The following is a 17,597-nucleotide window of genomic DNA, read 5'->3' as shown; positions in this document are numbered from 1 at the left end:
GATATTCTTTAATGTGTTGTATATCCTTTTCTATTGAATGCCTTTCTTTCTTAAATACTTTATAACAGTTATTCATAATTTCTATTAAGATTTTTTTCTCATATTACTTTCAAGCACTATTTAAAATCTTTCTGTTAATGGAGACTTTTGATACTTAATCAGTTTTTATTTCTTTGTAGGAAAAGTCAATCTGTTTCACTCTCTCAGAGTAAAGAAGGAATTCTTGACTCAAAGCATCAGAAACATTCTCCTTCATCTGATAGTTATTCTGAGTCTTCAAGATACAAGAATCATGGTCGAAGGTGCAGATGGTTTAATTTCTTTATTAGTATATTTTAGGAAAGTCTGATAAATGGCTTAAACATTGCTTTACTTTGAGTTCTTAATCTTGTTTCATTAAATGGAAAGTGTCTGCCTTTCAAAGTTCTGGCTTTCCCATTTGATTAGCTAATTTATAAAAATAAGAGAGCTACAGTTCTTAAGAGCCTACATTGTATAGGCATGATATAAATAATTTTTTCTGTAGTTAATCTTTACAGCAGCCTTCCAAGGCAGGCAATATTATCCTCATAGATTAGGAAACTGAGGCTCATGTAGATGTTGAGAAACTTACACAAGTCACTTAGTTATCCACCAAGGAACTGAACTTTGACAGGTAGTTGAGGTTGTAAGGATGCATAAAATTGCCTAAAGAGAATGTGGTATCAAAGAGAATAGGACCAAAATAAGTACCTGGGGACTACTATATTTTAAAGAAGACAGAAAAATTAAAAGCATCCCCCACTTGCTGGAGGGTGGGAAGAGAAACATGTGAAAGTAGAGTCATGGAGTATAAGAAAGGAGAGGTCAATATATTTTTTGAAACAGTCTCACTGTGTCACCCTCAGTAGAGTGCTGTGGTGCCACAGCTCACAGCAACCTCAAACTCTTGGGCTTAAGTGATTTTCCTGCCACAGCCTCCCAGGTAGCTGGGACTACAGGTGCCTGTTAGAGCACCCAGCTGTTTTTTGGTTGTAGTTGTCATTGCTGTTTGGCAGCCTGGGCTGGGTTCAAACTCGTCAGCTCGTGTGTGTGGCTGGTCCCCTAGCCTCTGAGTTACAGGTGCCAAGCTAGATAGGACAGGTTTTTTATTTAACATTAATTTTGACATAATTTCAGCTTTACAGAAAAATAGCTAATTTAATGAAAAGTCCTCAAATGGCTTTCATCCAGCTTACTGTAATGCTAACATTTTACTACATTTTTTTTAGCAAGTAGAGCTTTTAAAAAATGAAAAAAAAGTGAACACCACCTCCAGTGTTGTAGAGAAATAAATTATATATTGGCTTTGAGAATTAGTTTAGATATCGAGAATGGTTCTGGGCTGGGGGTGGTGGCTCATGCCTGTAATCTTAGCACTCAGGGAGGCCAAGGCAGGAGGATTGCTTGAGGCCAGGAGTTCAAGACCAGCCTAAGCAAAAATGAGACCCCGTCTCTCCAAAAAATAGGAAAAATTAGCCCAATATCGTGGCTTATGCCTGTAGTCCCAGCTACTCGGGAGGCTGAGGCAAGAAGATCATGCGCCCAGGAGTTCAAAGTTCCATTGAGCTATAACGATGCTATTGCACTCTTGCCCAGGTGACAGAGCCAGTCCCTATCGCAAAAAAAAAAAAAAGTTCTAACAAAGCACTTGGGATGGAAGCAGATTGTGATAAATTATGTTAATGAAAAGTCAGAAAGTATAAATAGTGAATAGAAGCCCCCTTTCCCAGAAGTTTGATTTTGAAATGAAAGGAAAAATAGTAGTTGCCTATTAGGATATGTAAAAGTACAACCTTCCTCTCTGCTACTTATCTTTTTCAAGATAGTTTATTCTCAGATTTATATCCACTTAACTTTATGTTTCATATTATAACTCTTTCCATTTCATATCTCGATTATAAAGCACAGTTCTTTGGCCAAATAAGTTTACTTTGAAGTTATGATCCTTCTTTTGCTGATTTTTGTTCATTTGTTTGTTTCTATAATATCTATAAACAGAAGTAGTAGTGGTAGCAGCCATCAAGAAAGTCCTTCAATTCCACCTTACAAGGAAAATGAGAAGAAACTTCATGGTGAAAAGATGGAGAGTTCCATTGATGAACAGGTTCGGACTGCTGCAGATGATTCTTTACGAAGCGATAGTGTTCCATCTCTTCCTGATGAGAAAGGTAACTTTCCTTGCACGTGTGTGTGTAGTCATTTGCTTAGAAATAGAAGGAAAGGTGATCTTTGTTATAAAATGGCAAATAATTTGACTGAAACTATTTTTTAGTGAAAGGTGATGGGCTTGTATTAATATTATATATTTAGTTTCAGTACTTTCTAAGCAAAGTACCGAAGGCATGACCTGGTTTCTCTTTGGTGCTTATAACAAATTGAAGGAATTATTAAGCAAATAATATTGAAGGAACTAAAACTTGAAGATTTAGAAAATTGTCAGCCGTCCATATTGCAAAAAATGAGAAATTATATTCTGGAGAGAATACCAAGGCTGTGGCTGGAGAATTAATTCATAAAAGATTCAGTTAGCCATCTTAGCAGAAGCCAGGGATAGAAATGAGATAATACCAGTAGAGACACTGCCAGTTTGGACTAAAGGAAACAAAATGAAATATAGGAGGGCTTTCAGACTTCTGAGATTCTGTAGGATGGAATAGTAGAGCTTCTTTGTCTCTGAACATACCTCATCCTTCAAGAAATGAAAGACCAACTCCTAGGGTAATTCGGAGATCACCAGGTCTACCAGTATCAACACAGCCCTCTTAGATTCATATGTTGAAGCCCTAACTCCTTATGTGACTGTATTTGGAGATAGGGCCTTGAAGGAGATAGTTAAGGTTAAATGAGGCCGTAAGGGTAGGGATCTTACTTGAATAGTACTGGTGTCCTTGTAAGAAGAGGCACCAGGAGTACACACACACACACACACACACACACACGCAGAAAAGGCCAAGAAAGTGTCTGTCTGCAAGCCAGGAAGAGAAAGGTCACTCACCAATCTCCTAGCACCTTGATCTTGGACTTTTAGCCTCCAGAACTGTGAGAAAATAAATCTATTGTTTAAGCCATGCATTCTATGGTTTTTCCATTATAGCAGCCCTGGAAGACTGATAACAATAGTTTGTAAGTATTGGGAGGCATGCTTGGATTTCATACTGAGAGATATACACAGTCAAAAATGTTTTGTGGACTACTAGGTTAAACACTTATGAAATTTGTTTTAGGAACAGACCTTCTAATGACAACTTCTACATCATGGGAAAAATTAAGGATATAGGAAAATAATAAAGGAATTATTTAAGTGTTTCCTGTAGAGCAAAGTTAACTTCTACTGAATTTTATCTCATTCATAATAGTGTTTGAATCTGGGTACATTTGCTCATTCCTGTAATCTTAGCACTTTGGAATGCCAAAGCAGGTGACTCACTTAAAACCAGGAGTCTAAAAACAGCCTGAAGAATATAGTGAGACCTTGTCTTTACAAAAAACAGAAAAATTAACCAGGAATGGTGGTGTGTGCTTGTAGTCCCAGCTACTCTAAAGAGTGAAACATGAGGATCACTTGAGCCCAGGAGTTTTGAGGTTGCAGTGAGCTGTGATGATGCCACTATACTCTAGCCCAAGCAATAGAGCAAGACCTTGGCTCAAAAACAAAACAAAACAAACAATCCCCTGCACACAATAGGATTTGTCATTAAAGTATGGATGACAAAACAAATTATTGATAATTTCCAAGAGACTTAAAAGGAAAGATGGCAACCATGTGTAACATGCTGCATGCCGTATCTCAAATATTTACCATGATGCCTTGCTTGCAATAGCGGTGAATAAATAATTGTCAGGTGACTATTTTGAAATGTTATGAACAGTAACTTTTTGATTTATTTAGTTTCTTTGAACAATGTCAAATTACTTGCACTAATACTTCTGGCTATGATGGAGGAAGGGGATCAGATTTGCCTTCCCCCTTAAAAACAAGTATAATATCAGGCAAAACATATGAAATAACTGTTTTCAAGACATTGGGCATCAGGTAGTGAATGACGATTCATAAGAAACTGGAAACAGGTGAGAGGAGTGCTATAGTTGTACCAGCTTACTGCCTTAGAGTCTCTAGACCATAGGGCAGCGGTTCTCAACCTGTGGCTCATGACCTCTTTGGAACTATATTAAAGGGCTGCAGCATTAGGAAGGTTGAGAACCACTGCCATAGAGCATGGAGCCTAGTGGTCTCCTTGAGTTGAAGAGGTGGAGTTAGGAGTCCGGAGAGGTCCAGACAGCTAGAATTCACAGGGCAACCACAATCGAAAGAAACTGAACCATTATAAAAATGCATATGTAGGCTTGGCACCTGTAGCTCTGTGGCTAGGGCACCACCCACATACACTGGGGCTGGCGGGTTTGAACTCAGCCTGGGTCCTGCCAAACAACAAGGACAGCTATAACAAAAAAAAAGAAAATAGCTGGGCGTTGTGGTGGGCATCTATAATCCCAACTACTTGGGAGGCTGAGGCAAGAGTTTGAGGTTACTGTGAGCCATGACACCACAGCAGTCTACCCAGAGTCTCTTTTTTTGAGACTCTGTCTCAAAAAAAAAAAAAAGAAAAAATGCATATGTAGAAGAAAACAAGTGAAAATCTAAGTGACCTTTGGTTTGGTGGTGACTTCTAAGGTATAACACCTCAAGGTATGATCCATGAAAGAAAAAAAACATGATAAGTTGTACCTTATCAAAATTTAAAAACTTCTGCTCTGTGAAAGACACTGTTAAGGGAACTAAAATACAAGCTACAGACTGGGAGAAAATGTTTGCAAATCACAAATTTGATGAAGAATATATAAAGAGCTCTTAAAATTAAACCAGCCTAATTAAAAAAATCTACATAGGATCAGAATAGGCACTTCATTGAAGAAAATACACAAATGGCAAATAGACACAGAAATAGGTCTTCAACATCACGATATGACATTACAGAAATGAAAAATTAAAATCACAAGATGCCACAACACACTTATTAGGATGGCTAAAATCCAAAAATACTGACGGTATAATTGGTGACAAGGATGCAAGAGCAACAGGAACTTGCTTTCATTGTTGGTAAGAATGCAAAATTGTATGACCACTGTGGAAGACCGTTTCATAGTGTTTTAACAGTTCACGATTCAACTTAGCAATCACATGCCTAGGTATTCACCATGTAATTTGAAAACTTATATCCACAAATAAACCTGTAAGCTAATGTTACTAGCTGCATATTCACAATTGCTAAAAACTGAAGTAACCAAAATGTCCTTCAGTAGGAGAAAAGATAAACTGGTACATTTGTATAATGAAATGCTACTCAGCTATTAAAAGGAATAAGCTTTTGATTCATGCAAAAACATGGATTTTTTTTTTTTTTTTTGAGGCAGAGTCTCATTTTGTCACCCTTCGTAGAGTGCTCTGGCATCATAGCTCACAGCAACCTCCAACTCTTGGGCTCAAGCGATTCTCTTGCCTCAATCTCCTGAATAGCTGGGACTACAGGTGCCTGCCATAGTGCCCAGCTATTTTTAGAGGTGGAGGTCTCATTCTGGCTAAGGCTGGTCTCGAACCCATGAGTTCAGGCAATCCACCCACCTTGGCCTCCCAAGTGCTAGGATTACAGGTGTGAGCCATCATGCTTGGCCCACAAGGATGATTTTTCAATGAAAAATCTAAGAAGCAAGCTCATACAGCTATATATTATATGATTCTATTTACATGACATTTGGGAAAAGGCAGATTATAGCAGTGAAAAACAGATGAATGGTTTCCAGACAGTAGAGGAAAGAAGTAGCTGACTGCAAAGGGAATGTATCAGGAAACTATTCAACTGTTAATGCCTGGAATTTGTTTGTTTTATATGGCTATGTCAAAACCCTGGAACTGTGTATCACAAAGAGAAAATTTTAGCACTATTATAGCAACCTGGATGTTGGGAGATGCCAGGATGGAATGCAGCCTCTGACAAGTGAATCTATCTTACAAATACATGGCATTTGTCACATTGAGGGGGTGGAATGAGGGCAAGAGCTCACCCAAGTAACTTTGCAAACTGGTGTTTTAAGTGGAAATTGGGAGCCTTATACAATAGTTAACAGCACATAAACCTGTTTTTTGTAAGGGTGAAATAGTTCTTTACATACACTGTATGTATTGGGGTCGAACAAGTAAGTAAATGGGTTGGATGGTGAACACTAGGTTTCTCTGTGTTAGAGAGGAAAGTTACAGATACATAAGAAAGGAAGACCACTATGAACCCTGTGGTACTAGATTAGAGTCAGAGATATCAGTATGAACTCATGAACTCATGTTTAGCTGGGTGATTCAAAAGCAATTGTGTGTGTGTATGTGTGTGTGCACGCACGCACATTCATGTATGTATGGATTAGTGTATATGCACATATTACTTGCCTATGTCCACTGTGCAAGTACAGAAGAAATGATAATGAAAAGGACAACTAGTATCTAGATTGTGGTTTCTAGATGTCGTTCTTGAATAAAAGAAACCAGAGCTCTTTGGAGAAATGATTGATTCTAGGGCTGCAGGAATGATATAAGATGAGCCTGGTCCATTTTGTAGTACCAGAAAGTGAGAAAGTTTTCAGTAAACAAAAGAATGGGGAGGTGGTGGCAAAGAAACATAGGAAACAGACTGAAAGAGCTGTCATGTTTAATGATTAAGCATGAAATTAAAAAGATATTTTAGGCTGGGCTCAGTGCATATAATCAAGCACTCTAGGAAGTCAAGGCAGGAGGCTTGCTTGAGCTCAGATGTTCGAGACCAGCCTGAGCAAGTGAAATCTATCTCTACAAAAAATTGAAAAATTAGCTGGAAGTGGTAGGGTGAACCTGTAGTCCCAGCCACTTGGGAGGCTAAGGTAGGAGGATCACTTGAGCCTAGTAGTTTGAGGTGCAGTGAGCTATGATGATGCTATTGCACTCTAGATAGGTGATAAGAATGAGACTCCTATCTCAGAAAAAAATTTTTTTTAATTTGCACTTAATTGATTGCTTGTAATGTTAAACATTTTTTCACTCTATTTTGATTGTTTATATTTCATTTTTTAAGCATCTGATCTTGATCTTTTTTCTATAGAAGTATTCATGGTTTTTTAATTGATTTGTAAGAGCTCTTTAAGTATAATACATCTTGTCTTAGTATTTCTAGGTATTTTTAGAGGTTGTTTTTCTTGTTTGTAAGGTAAATTAAATGTGTTTATTATTCCATGCCTAATAGTTGCTAGTGATCAGTTATATGAATTTATGTTGGATAATCCCATATAGAAGCAAAAAGGGCTAATTGAATATCTACTGAGAACAGTTATAATCATAAAATCTACTTTTCTATATTCTTTCAGATTCAACTTCTATTGCAACAGACTATTCCCTGAAGTTTGATGAGTCTATGACAGAAGATGAAATAGAAGAAAAATCATTTCGATCTTTACTACCTTCTGAGAGTCATCGCAGATTTAACATGGAAAAGAAAAGAGGCCATCATGATGATTCTGATGAAGAAGCTTCCCCAGAAAAGACTGCTATACTGTCTTCTACCAAGGTGTGTTTCGGTTTATCTATGCAGGTGAATGATGGTGGATGTGTTCTCTCACAGGTATGAAGGTACATTTTATACCTGAACTTAGTGGTCAACTATTAGAATTATTTTCCTAAGATAGCAACTTTATGTTATTGTTTTCCTATAAAATCTGGCTTTCTTCCCTTGCAAAGTATTTTTTGGAATCAATTATAAGAACTTTGAGGATCTGAGCAATATTATCACTATAGCTTTTTCATTTACTTCACTCTTCTAACACATTATTTTATTTAGACATTTACATTTATTCTTCTTACCAAATTGTAATCCTTTTAGTTAGTGGGGAAAAAAGTCTTATCCCACATTGTGCCCCTACGACAGTACCTGGCTTGTAGTAGTTGTTTATTAAAGTTTTATTGTCTGAATACATTAGTAGATGAATGTTAATCCTTCTCACGTGCCTTTTAAAAGCATGTTCTCTTCCATGGATAGCGGCCTTATTAAATACATAATTTATTTTTATGAATGTATGCCTATTTTAATGAATTTAAGTTCCAAAAGGTTTAGAACATGATAAGATTGAAATAAATTCTCTAATTTAGGAGCTGAGCATGCCATTCTCAGGAGGACAAGATAGTTTTTCTAAATTCACTATGGAGATGGTTCGACAGTATATGAAAGAAGAGGAAATGAGGGCAGCTCACCAATCTTCACTCTTGCGTCTGCGTGAAAAGGCCTTGAAGGAGAAAACTAAGGCTGAATTAGCCTGGCTAGAGCATCAAAAAAAGTGAGTTCTTTCAGTGAGCATAGTTTTCATTAATTTCTTCTTTCATATGAAGAAAATGCTTTATGTTTTCAGATGTTTTTGTTTTGTCATTTGATTTGAGCAATTTAGTTTCTCAAGCTAGAAATGTGGCAGTCATACTTGATCCATGTCACTTGGAAGATATCTTTCCTACCCACGTAACATTTTCCTTGCAATTTTCTTTTATTTCTAAACTGACTCTTATCATACCATTGTCATTGTATACTTAATTCCCCTACAATGTTGTAAATTTTGCAAAGTTCTTCTGTCTTTAAAGGATGCAATTTAGGTCTTGCCTTAAGCGTGTATTATATACTTCATAAAATTCTTGTTAGGGTATAAATTGCTGCATGTAACAGTTGTCTTCCACTTTGAAAATGTAAAATTGGTTTATAGACTTTCAAAGTAGTCAAGAATTCTTGACATAATATAAGGTAATAGAAACTTAATCTAATCTTTGTTTCAATGAAAAATATTATTTACAGACATCTACGAGACAAAGGAGAAGATGATAAAATGCCCCCACTCCGGAAGAAACAGCGTGGTTTGCTCTTAAGGTTGCAGCAGGAAAAGGTATGTTAGGATAAACACTAATTTAAAACAATTTACCTAAGGCAAGTTAGTTTGTAGAATTTATTATTTTGCCTTATCTCTATTTCTTTTTATTGCCTAAAATGAGATTTAGTTGATACCATTTTTTATGCCCATACTACAACCTAATACAATATTAAGTCAAACTTGCTGCTTTCATACTAAGTAGCATAAAATACTCTTTTGAGATACATATTTTAAAAATTGATATGTGTAAAAGAATCTATTTCGATTAATTTTGTAGTCACTATTTCCCCAAATAGATTTTCATGACATATAAATTACATATGGACAATTAGTTTTGGGTTAGTGGACTTAGACCTGGGTTTTGAATTCTGGTGAGGCAGTATGGTGGTGTAGTGGTAAAGAATTCAGGCTCCGGAGTCACATTGCTTAAGCTAAAATCCCAACTCTACTAATTATTAGTTTCTTAAACATGGACAAGTTAATTTCCCTGTGTCTCAGTTTCCTTATCCTTAAACTAACGATAATAGTAACGTACTTCATAGGTTTATTGGGAGAAATAAGTGAATTAATACATAAAATGAACCTAGAGTAGACTTTGACACAATGGTAAGTAGTCAATAAATGTTAGTTGCTCACTTGCAACTGTGTAATCATGGTCAAGTTTAAGTAACTCTCTGAGACTTAATTTCCTCATCTGTAGGAGTGAGATTATACCTCATATGGTGGATGTGAGGATAAAATGAGGTAACCTATGTAAAGTGTGTTGCACAGTGCCTAGGAAGTATTAAGTAGATTCTAGTTTTTTTCCTCTTATTCACCTGTTGTCAGGTACTAGATAATTTATCAACCTAAATATTTGGCTTATATATGGGATTATTACTTAAATCGTTTTTTTATAAGTTTACCTCAGGAAACATTACTGATAATATGAATTTGAAAAAAATCTGAACTTTATTTTTGATAAAATTTGTATCTTTTTAATCCAGAAAAAAGTGATTTTTTTTTTTTTTTTTTTTTGTAGAGACAGAGTCTCACTGTACCGCCCTCGGGTAGAGTGCCGTGGCGTCACACGGCTCACAGCAACCTCTAACTCTTGGGCTTACGCGATTCTCCTGCCTCAGCCTCCCGAGCAGCTGGGACTACAGGCGCCCGCCACAATGCCCGGCTATATTTTTGTTGCAGTTTGGCCGGGGCTGGGCCTGAACCCGCCACCCTCGGCATATGGGGCCGGCGCCCTACTCACTGAGCCACAGGCGCCGCCCGAAAAAAGTGATTTTTAAATAAATGAAATTTTTTAGTTAAGTAAATAACCTTCTTCAGTGTTAAAATAGCTTTCAGTTTGTAAAATAGAACAAAAACAAGATTTGTAAATATTTTCTTGCTCTTTGTGGGGTTTCTTTTCACTTTATGACAGTATCCTTTGAAGCATAAAAGTTTTAATTTTGATATATCCAGTATTTTATTGCATGCCTCCTTATAACATGTTTTTTGTTAGTTTGAAAATGTATTTGGGCTTGGTGCTTGTAGCTCAAGTGGCTAAGGCGCCAGCAACATACACTAGAGGTGGCGGTTTCAAATCCAGCCCGGGCCTGCCAAACAGCAATGTCAACTGCAACCAAAAATAGCCGGGCCTTGTGGCAGGTTCTGTAGTCCCAGCTACTTGGGAGGCAAAGGCAAGAGAATCGCTTAAGCCCAGGAGTTGGAGATTGCTGTGAGCTGTGATTCCATAGCACTCTACCCAGGGTGACAGGTTGAGGCTCTGTCTCAAAAAAAAAAAAAATAATAAATAAATAATAATAATAAAGAAAATGTATTTGTTTAAACTTCAGTTTTGAAGGATATTTTTAAGAGGCCTAGAATTATTTTCTTTCAACACTTTTAAAGATTTTTTCCATTGTTTTTTGCTTTATATTGTTTTTTATGGAGACATGAACTGTCTTAATATTTTTTTTGAAGGCTCCTTTTTGGTTTTTAAAAAATTACCTTTGATTTTTCAGTAGTTTTACTATGACGCTTCTTGATATGGTTTCCTTTGTACTCATTCTACTAGGATTCCCTGAGCTTAAACTTGTTGGTTGTTATTTAATCAGTTTTTCAAACATTACTTTTTCTAGCAGGGCATGGTGGCTCACACCTGTAATCCTAGCAATCTGCGAGGCTGAGACAAGTGGATTGCTTGAGCTCAGGAGTTTGAAACCAGCTTGAGCAAGAGTGAGACCCCATTTCTAATGAAAATAGAAAAATTGGCTTGGTGTGGTGGTAGGCGCCTATTGTCCCCACTACTTGGGGGGCTGAGGCAAGAGAATTGCTTGAGCCTACGACTTTGAGGTTGCTGTGAACTAGGCTAATGCCATGACACTCTATCTGGAGCAACAGAATCAGAGTGTCTCAAAAAAAAAAAAAGAAAAATTACTTCTTCATGTATTGCTTTTACCCCATTCCTTCCTTCTTTTCCTTCAGAGACTTCAGTTAGACATGTTATACCTTTTGACCACATTTACCACAGCTCTTTCCTGCTGTTTTTTTTTTTTTATTTCATTCTTTAAAAAAGAAAAAAAAAAACTAAAAACACAGTTCTTCAATTTAGAAAGTTTCTATTTTCCTATCCTTGAATGTATTAGCTCTTCTCTGCTTTGTGCATTATACTGTTAAATCCATCCAATGAGTTCTTTTTTTTTTTTTTTTTTTTTTTTGTTTGAGACAGAGCCTCAGGCTGTTGCCCAGGGTAGAGTGCCATAGCATCACAGCTCACAGCAACCTCCAACTCCTGGGCTCAAGCGATTCTTTTGCCTCAGCCTCCCAAGTAGCTAGGACTATAGGCGCCCGCTGCAGCGCCTAACCATTTTTTGGTTGTAGCTGTCGTTGTTTGGTGGGCCCGGGCTGGATTTGAACCCACCAGCTCTGGTGTATGTGGCTGGTGCCTTAGCTGTTTGAGCTACAAGCACCAAGCCATGAGTTCTTAATTTTATTTTTCTTAGAGATTATTTTAAATTTCAGATTAATATGAGGGCTCAAACAATTAGGTTACAATATTTATGTTTGTTAGGTTTCTTACAGATTTTAATTCTTTATTGAAATTACCTATCTTTTAATCTATTTTTCTGTCCTTTCTATACTATTTTGTACACATTATTCCTACTTATTTTAACTTTCTTGTCTGCTGTTTTTTCCTATCTTTCTTTTTGTTTTTTTTATAGAGACAGAGTTTCACTTTATTGCCCTCGGTAGAGTGCCGTGGCGTCACACAGCTCACAGCAACCTCCAACTCCTGGGCTTAGGCGATTCTCCTGCCTCAGCCTCCCAAGTGGCTGGGACTACAGGCGCCCGCCACAACACCTGGCTGGGGCTGGGTTTGAACCCGCCACCCTCGGTATATGGGGCCTGCGCTCTGCTCACTGAGCCACAGGCGCCGCCCTTCCTGTCTTTCTTGTCTGACAGTACATAACCACTTTATTATCATATGATCCTTTTTTCTTTTCATGCCTGTGATTTCTTTATTAAACACTGGATACCGTGTATAAGTAACCACAAAGTCTCTAACTGATGTCTTCTTCCCCCGGAGAGGATTATCCTTTCTTTTGCTATCCTGTTAGAGTTGTCCTGTTTACCTTAATCCATTCAGGGACCGAGCTGGGTTAGAGTTGGGCTGCAGAGTTGCTAAGCTCATTCTACTTCTGGTTTGCATTGTCCCTGGATTGTGACTGTCTAGGGATTTTACTTTTTTTACTCAGCACAAAACTGTAGGGATTCTGCTCTGCTTTTGAGATGTTCCTGGCTTAGCTCCTTAGCCTTCTGTCTACTGCTTCAGAACTTGACAAATGGTTTGAGGAAGAGAATGTGAGTTTGAGACCTCTGAAGTCTCCACTCATATCATTTTAGCTTTGTGTAGCTGGTTGGAGTGTTAATTGGTACATACATACAAGCACTTTAGGAGCAGTTGACTATACCTAGTTAAGTGGAGGACATATATGACTCAGCAGTGCTGTCTTGTTAGGTAGCCTAGAGAAGCTTTAACACTTGTGCCAGGGGAAAATAGGAACAACTTAATTTCTTCAGTAAGACAGTAGATGAAACTAAATGTATTCTTGCAAGAAAGTATAACACTGTGGGAAAATGAATGGATTAGATATTAGCACTATCTTAGAGATTTCTGAGATGATGGTAATATTCTCTATCTCTGATATCCAGTACTGTAGCTACTAACCACATGTAGCTAGTGGCTGTCATGTTAGACAGTTTAGTATTAGATCTTCATTTCTCAACAACCATAATGTTGGTTTTTATAGAAAAGCAAGGTGGGCTCGGCGCCTGTGGCTCAAGCGGCTAAGGCGCCAGGAACATACACCTGAGCTGGCGGGTTCCAGTCCAGCCCGGGCCCGCCAAACAACAGTGATGGCTGCAACAAAAACTAGCTGGGCTTTGTGGTGGACACCTTTAGTCCCAGCTACTTGGGAGGCGGAGGCAGGAGAATCGCTTGAGCCCAGGAGTTAGAGGTTGCTGTGAGCTGTGATGTCACGGCTCTCTACCCAGGGTGACAGCTTGAGGCTCTGTCTCAAGAAAAAAAAGGAAAAAAAGGCAAGGTGCAAAGAATATGTGGGATATTATACCACTCATACAATTTTTTTTAAATAATGAGTAGTATATGTTCTGTGGAAATAACTCATGCATCAGAAGTACATGTAGGAATGATACACTTCTGAGAAGGAAACAAAGGAAAAATAGATTGGGATAGAGTTTGGTTTGACATATAATGATTTATTTTTGAAACAGATTGAAACAAATACGCAAGCTGTTAAATATGTTTGATGCCAGTGTTGAGTGACTAATTTTTCTATTTGTAGTACTTCAGAATTTTTTAAGTAAATGTACGAAAAATTGACTGCATCTGGAAAGTTGTCTTACAGAATTAAAAGAAACAGTATGTAAGAATATATGTGCTAAAATGTTTATTGTGGTTGTAATTACATATTATAACTGTGTGGCAGAAATGGGGAGCCTAGAATTAGGCTCTTTCTCTGGGTACCAGAATACCATGATAAACTCAAGGAAAAGTATTTGTGCAATTGTTTGAATTGTAAGCTGAACTAGCTACCACTTTTTTCATTGAATACAATTTTTACTTGAAAGAATAATTCCCAGGCAAACTATCCTAATTCAGATTTAGATATTTGAGAGAGATTTTCTTGAGGATCAACAAAATGTGCCTGTCACTTCGAAGAAAACAACTGATGGTATTTGTTGTCACTGATAAAATTCAAGCTTTCAAGCAAGCCAGAATTTTAAAAAATTTCTACCTGCCACACAATATTAAATAATTTGAGATTAAGCAATATGACTTTTTAATATTATATAATGAAATATATTCAAATTTAGAAAATCCATGTAACTCAGTAAACCAACACTTTTCAAATGACCAATGCATGATGTTAAAAAGAAATTAAGCTAGACATTAAAGAGGTTTCCAAAAATCTAAATACCACTCTTTCCACTAATTTTTTTTCCTTTTTTTGGAAAATATAGTTGCTTTCTTTAAAAATGTATACAAAGCCATTATATCAGCGGTTCTCAACCTGTGGGTTGCGACCCCTTTGGAGGTCTCCTGCATATCAGATATTTATATTTCAATTCATAACAGAAGCAAAATTACAGTCATGAAGTAGCAACGAAAATAATTTTATGGTTGGGGATCAATCACCACAACATGAGGAACTGTATTAAAGGGTCGCAGCATTAGGAAGGTTGAGAACCACTGCATTATATACTTAGGAGAGAATGAGAATGGGGAAGAACAAATAATGTGTTAGTATTATAAAAAAAGTTTGACCTGAGAGTCCCCTGAAAGGGTATCAGGAACCCCCAGGGATCCCATGGACCACATTTAGATAATTTCTTTTTCCAGAGAAATTGGTAGATAAGCCCCAAAAGACAAAAAGTATAAGGCTTTTCATTGCAACATTGTTTGTAATAGTAAAAAATAGACAGTAACCTTAAAATTCAGCTATATGGGTAATGGGTAAACAGAACGTATATATTTATTCCTCCAGTGTAATACTATGCAGCATCAGAAAGGGTAAATTAATACGGAAAGGAATCAAAAGCAATGTCTAATAAAGCAAGATTGAAAATAAGTACATGAGATATTATTTATAAAATATTTTAGAACATGCAAACTCCCAAGCAGTATACGAGTACATCTTTTGCACAAATATTTGTGGAAAGATTTTAAAAAGTATGTGCTGAGAGGATATGTACCAGACCCATGATAGTTGTTACTTCTGAGGAGTTAGAACAAAAGATTGCAGATTAGTTTTATCTATAATGGTTTATTTCTTTATAAAATTAAAGTCTAGGAGAAAATATAACCAAATATTAATAGTTATTAACTGGGGGTTTTTGAAATGTGGATCTTTTTTTTTTTCTTTTTTATTAAATCATAGCTATGTACATTGGTATGATCATGGGGCATCATGCTGAAATGTGGATCTTTATTATGCACTTTGCAACATTTTCAGATAGTTTTAAAAAATCTCAAATACTGTTAAAATAATTATAACTAATAAATTTTTAATATTTTTATTATGCTTTATTGATAAAACAGATTTAAACAAATTATGATAAAAAGAACTGTCTTTGTTAAATAGTAATAGTTATTAGCAGTGAAATGTGTGATCTTTTGTGCCACTTAAATATCAACTGAAAACATACCTGATGTGGAAAGAGATTGGTGCAGGGTAATCTTAATGTTTCTAATGGCATTCTAAGTAGGGATAGTCATTTTTTGAAAGCAATTTTTAAAATTGCTTTAAGAGCCATAAAATTATTCATGTCTTCAACCTATTCATTCTGCTTTTAGGAATTGCTCCTAAAAACTAGTCCAGGGTATAAAATAATTATAGGCATTCAGGCATTATTTAGAATAGTGAACAAATTATAAGGAACTAAGAATTTAGCAATAGAATAATGGTTACATTAAGTAGGTTATGTGATATGCAACTATTAAACAAATAAGTGTAAACATTAGCATTATGGAAAAATGAAAGGTATGTTTAAAAAGGGAATAGGAACTTATCAGTCGGTTGCAATTACAATTATTTAAATAAAGGACTCATGTTAAATTATTTTATAGTGATGGGATTATATATGACTTTTTTCCTTATTACTTTAAACTTTACAGTGTTAGTAATTTTAAAATACTATATTTATTTATTTTTAATACATATGATGGCTTTTTAAAAATGTTACTTCAGACTTTTCTGCAAAGCTCAATTCTTCTCCTAACTCTAAACTTTAGGCAGAAATAAAACGTCTTCAAGAAGCCAACAAGGCAGCTCGGAAGGAAAGACAACTGATTCTTAAACAGCAAGAGGAGATAGAAAGGATCCGGCAGACCACCATAAAACTGCAGGAGAAGTTGAAGTCTGCAGGGGAGAATAAATTGGTGAATTACATAGAATTATTATTTGTTTTCTGTCTTGTGGTGCTTACTAATACCTAACCTTGTCTCATGTTCCAATATGGTATTCACATTTAAACAGGATAATACAATAATGAATTAGGATAAATTCTATGTATGTGCAAGTCTTAGTCCATTTTCTGTTGCCATAACTGAAGACCTGAGACTGGGTCATTTATGAAGGAAAGAAATTTGTTTTTTACACTTCTGGAGGCTAGAAAGCCCAAGGCTAAGAGACCGCATCTGGTGAGGATGTTCTTGCTGGTGGAGAATGTGTAGAGTCCTAATGTGATACAGGGCATGGAGCAGGGGAGAGCATGATGATCTAGCTCAATGATCTCTTTCCCTCTTATAAAGCCATTAGTAACCCACTCTCATGATATCATTTAATACTAATTGCTTCCCAAAAGTCTTATGTTTCAAATACCATGATCTGATTTCTCACCCTCCTAATACTGTTACAAGGAGAATAAAGATTCAACATGAGTTTCAGAGGGAACAAACATTCAAACTATAGCAGTGCTTTAATACACATACCTTGAGTTTAATTTTTTCTTATGAAATGTTTAAGTTTTGGAAGTGACACATTCTTACACAATATTTGTTTAAAATGTTTTTCACTTATAAGCTAAATTGAGACAGAGAGCTTTGTTCTACTTTTTTAATCCATATATATTACTCAGAACATATGGGGAAAAAGTATTTTGCCCTTTATAGGATACTTATTTTAGCTATCCAATTGTATATTATTATTATTATTTTTTTTTGAGACAGAGTCTCACTGTGTTGCCCTTGGTAGAGTGCTGTGGCGTCATAGCTCACAGCAACCTCAGACTCTTGGGCTTAAGTGATTCTCTTGCCTCAGCCTGCCGAGGAGCTGGGACTACAGGCACCCACCGCAATGCCTGGCTGTTTTTTTGGTTGCTATTGTCATTGTTGTTAAGCAGGTCTGGACCAGGCTCAAACCCACCAGCTTTGGTGTATGTGGCTGGCATCCTACTCACTGAGCTATAGGCACCAAGCCTTATTTATTTATTCATTTATTTATTTGTTTGTTTGTTTGTTTGTTTGTTTGTTTGAGACAGTCTCACTCTCTGTCCCTTGGTAGAGTGCCCAGCAACCTCAAACTCTTAGGCTTAAGCGATTCTCTTGCCTCAGCTTCCCAAGTAGCTAGGACTATAAGTGCCTGCCACAACACCTG

The 17,597-nt window shown here is 36.6% G+C and overlaps 1 protein-coding gene across 4 annotated transcripts in view; it reads left to right on the top strand.

The window, feature by feature from the left end:
• Positions 1–17,597, top strand: part of CEP350 (centrosomal protein 350) — a 193,870-nt gene that overhangs the window by 103,631 nt on the left and 72,642 nt on the right. For all 4 annotated transcript variants that reach the window (XM_053607967.1, XM_053607968.1, XM_053607965.1 and 1 more), the window contains 6 exons: positions 180–302; positions 2,020–2,189; positions 7,405–7,604; positions 8,183–8,367; positions 8,871–8,958; positions 16,235–16,381. In XM_053607967.1, the coding sequence (XP_053463942.1) occupies positions 180–302; positions 2,020–2,189; positions 7,405–7,604; positions 8,183–8,367; positions 8,871–8,958; positions 16,235–16,381 (913 nt within the window). The remainder of the gene's footprint in view (positions 1–179; positions 303–2,019; positions 2,190–7,404; positions 7,605–8,182; positions 8,368–8,870; positions 8,959–16,234; positions 16,382–17,597) is intronic.

Source organism: Nycticebus coucang, chromosome 10, assembly GCF_027406575.1.
Source record: "Nycticebus coucang isolate mNycCou1 chromosome 10, mNycCou1.pri, whole genome shotgun sequence".
Classification (NCBI taxonomy): Eukaryota; Metazoa; Chordata; class Mammalia; order Primates; family Lorisidae; genus Nycticebus; species Nycticebus coucang.
Note: the sequence above shows the minus strand (reverse complement) of the source record. Positions and strands in the feature narration are given on the sequence as shown.